Genomic DNA, 3349 nt, shown 5'->3' on the forward strand with positions numbered 1-3349 from the left:
GTGTGTGTGTGTGTGTGTGTGTGTGTGTGTGTGTGTGTGTGTGTCTATCTACTTCTTCAGCACATGCTCAGGAGATGATCTGTTTTCCACTGCACCAGTTCACTGACCAAAATATCTGCCATCATTTCAGGGGTCAAGCTGGACTGTACCCAGATTTCTACGTGAATATTAGCTGACCCAGACACTTCTGTGAACCCCTGTAACTCAAGGATGGTTGGTTTTTTTTGGGGGGGCAGGAAAAACTGGCATCGGAGACAGGCTTGACTACTGAGCAAGTGTACAGCTGGTTTGCCAATTATCGGCGGCATCAGAAGGCTCTTCTCCAGCATGTGGCAAGAGCCCAGGAGCCCACATCTGAAGTTTCCCAGGCAAAGGATCCTGTTCCTGAGCCAGTACAGCTGTCAGGAAAGCATTGTGTGTCTCTGACTGTATCTCAGTGCTCAGGTGAGCAACCCAAGGCCCTTTGGGGAGCTGATTTCTGACAAGATGTACCTGGCTCTGAGTTCACCCTGGTATGGCTGTGTGGGTCCGGAGGCGGGGTTCGACATAGCTATTAGGACCTACAATGAGTTAATTGGGAAGAGAATCCATCTCCAGGCTTGGAACTAATGGTTTGCACTGAAGTCAACCCAAGGGACAAGACTATTTTGATGACTAAAGATCACTTCTTTTTTTTTTTTGGTTTTTTTGAGACAGGGTTTCTCTGTGTAGCCCTGGCTGTCCTGGAACTCACTCTGTAGACCAGGCTAGCCTCGAACTCTCGAACTCAGAGATCCACCTGCCTCTGCCTCCCAAGTGCTGGGATTAAAGGCGTGCGCCACCACCGCCCGGCTTAAAGATCACTTCTTATTGTGGTCTGTGGAGCTGCTCTCAGCTGGGCAGGGGGCTGGGACCTAATGCACTCCTCTCTGTGGTTTGCTTCCAGATGGATGTGAAGGAAGTGAGACTCTAAGGTCCCCAGAGACCACCCAAATACCTAAGGGGCTGACGTCCCCAGCTGAGAGGTTTTCAGGAGAGAACACAACATCACCACCACTGGGTTTCAGGTAGTGTCGTTCACTCAGACCAGGGGACAAGTTTCCTCTTTAGTCTGCCCCTCCTTTGTTGGAGACCAGAGTGTAATTTATCCTTAAACCCATCCCTTTCCCTTCTGGGCTCTGTCATGGTAGCTTGCTTTTGGTATCTTTTTTTCCCCCCCAAAAAGTTTCCTGTTCTTTCATTTTATGGAGTAAGCAGCAGCCTGTATGTAACTCACTGTCTGGAGCTACTCCCCTGTGGCAAGGCAGGAGCCTTCTGCATACAATTCAGTGCCAATCATGGGGCCAGTGCCTGGCTGGACACTGCCCAGGGGTATGACCTCTGCAGTCTCACGTGAGCTCTTACCTATGGAATGGGGATGTGGTAGGGCCTACCATACAAGCTGTGGTAGAGGTTGATGGGGTGTATAAGGAGAACTCTGATCATGTTTGAGATACCTTAGCCCTGATGGAATATTCATGAAATCACTGTCAGCTTCTGCCTGATATTTTTTAATATTAACCATCGTTTATTCATTTGATATCAGGGTCTTGCAAATCATTCTGTCTTTTCTGGTTCTTTCTAATAAACGATTGGCATTATATGTGACTCTGGGCAAGTCAGGCCCATCCCTTGGTAGCCACAGAGGAGATCAGGCAGGGCCACTAGTGGCAGTGATGTGCAACCTTCCACAGCATCTTTGGCTTCACCCCACATTCCCAACCTTGGCCGGATTCCACTCCTAAGACCAACCCACCCCACCTTGGCCTGTACCCACCAGGGCACATTGTTTGGTTATGTTTCCCAGGTCACTCTATGGATGTGAAAGACACCCGGAGTGGCGAGGTCATCATCCTGCCAGTCTCACATCCATGGGCTCTGACCCTGGGCCTGGCTTCTGCCCTCTGGCTACTGGCAGTAGTAACATGCTTGATTCCTCTATGAATACCCCTGAGTCTTGGATGATGCCCAAGACTTCACTGCCATCCTCCAAGGAAGTTTTCCTCCCAGTGGAGCAGCCGGGCCATATGCAAATTCTGAACTCTGGGATGGATGCTGAAGTCTCTCCTTTGTCCGTGGCCATTGCTGCCCTCACTGATCTCAGCCATGCAGGTGAGTCCACCATATACAGACTGTGATATTTTGGGCCAGCCCCCACAGCTACCACGGTCCTCAGGTACCGTGCTGGGCTGGATGCGTGGAGGTGGTCATCATCTGCTTGAACCAGAAATGTTCAGGGAAACCTAGTACTATCTAGTCAGAACAGAGTCTTCAGAAATATCCAGGATTGTTTTTCATTTGTGTCTCTTTTGGAAAAAATGCACATGAATGTCAAAAAGACAGTTAGGAAAGAGTTAAAAATGGATGACAATAGCTGCCTGCACACATCAGCACCCCCAGCTCTTTCTAAGTTATCTGTGAGTACCTGTGCAGCAATGGAAAGCATACACATGCGACATGCCCCTCCATACTCCATACTCTGTGCGTCATTTCTGGGTAAAGACCGCACAGGTATCACCGTAGCTTTTTTAGTCTCTAAAACAATGGAATTATGTGATTTTTCCATGATTTTTCCATCTTACAAGGGCAGCAAGTTTGCTTGTGTCTCTTAGCATTCTGTGAGTGTAATGCATGATTTCATTTCTTGCAGTTTTTAATTTCCTCCTTAAAAAAAGTGTAAAGCCTCTGATTTTTCACATTTTTAATACCTTCCAGTATTTCTAGCACGCCATTTGAAAACTTACTTCTGGGGGACCTCCTTTTCCCAATCTCTGGGTAGATGAGGGCTCCCCAGGTCTGGGGTGGTAGCTTCATGCCAAAGGCAACCTTAATTCCCCACTCCCAACTTCGCACATGTCCTCCTTGCATTGCAGCTCTTGTTCAGCTGATCATATTCCCACAGGCATGCAGATTCTAAGGAAGGTGAACTAGAAGTGGGGCAAAGCTGTAAGCCCATCCTCAGTGTTACACCAGCAAGCCTCCATCACCTCATCCCAAGCAGAGGTAGAGGTTCCAGATCCTCTACCTGTGCAAACAATGGAGATAGAGAGAGATTGAGACATGGAGAATTGGGAATAAACAGCTCTAAATGTGATAATGTGATGTCTCCATCAAATCCCTACCCCCAGTGTACAGGAAACCCACAGTAAAAGAGGCTAAATAAGTGTAAGAGCCAGAGGTGTTGGAGGACCCCAGGAGTACAAAGCCCTCTAAATCAACTGAGCAACTGAGTGGATCTGGATCTGGGAGGATGGTGGAGAGGAAGTGGGAGGAGGAGAGAGAGGATAAACTGTAATCAGGATATATTGTGTAAGACAGGAACATATTTTCA

The 3349-nt window shown here is 48.1% G+C and overlaps 1 protein-coding gene across 1 annotated transcript in view; it reads left to right on the plus strand.

The window, feature by feature from the left end:
• The window catches only part of Anhx (anomalous homeobox), a gene marked incomplete at its 3' end in the record, with an annotated part of 10889 nt that extends 8759 nt beyond the window's left edge, over positions 1-2130 (plus strand). Inside the window, exons 4-6 of the mRNA XM_028781431.1 lie at positions 237-444; positions 926-1046; positions 1826-2130. Of these exons, the coding sequence (XP_028637264.1) occupies positions 237-444; positions 926-1046; positions 1826-2130 (634 nt within the window). The remainder of the gene's footprint in view (positions 1-236; positions 445-925; positions 1047-1825) is intronic.
• Positions 2131-3349: the final 1219 nt, after the last annotated feature.

Source organism: Grammomys surdaster, unplaced genomic scaffold, assembly GCF_004785775.1.
Source record: "Grammomys surdaster isolate TR1022 unplaced genomic scaffold, NIH_TR_1.0 435, whole genome shotgun sequence".
In the NCBI taxonomy this organism is placed as follows: domain Eukaryota; kingdom Metazoa; phylum Chordata; class Mammalia; order Rodentia; family Muridae; genus Grammomys; species Grammomys surdaster.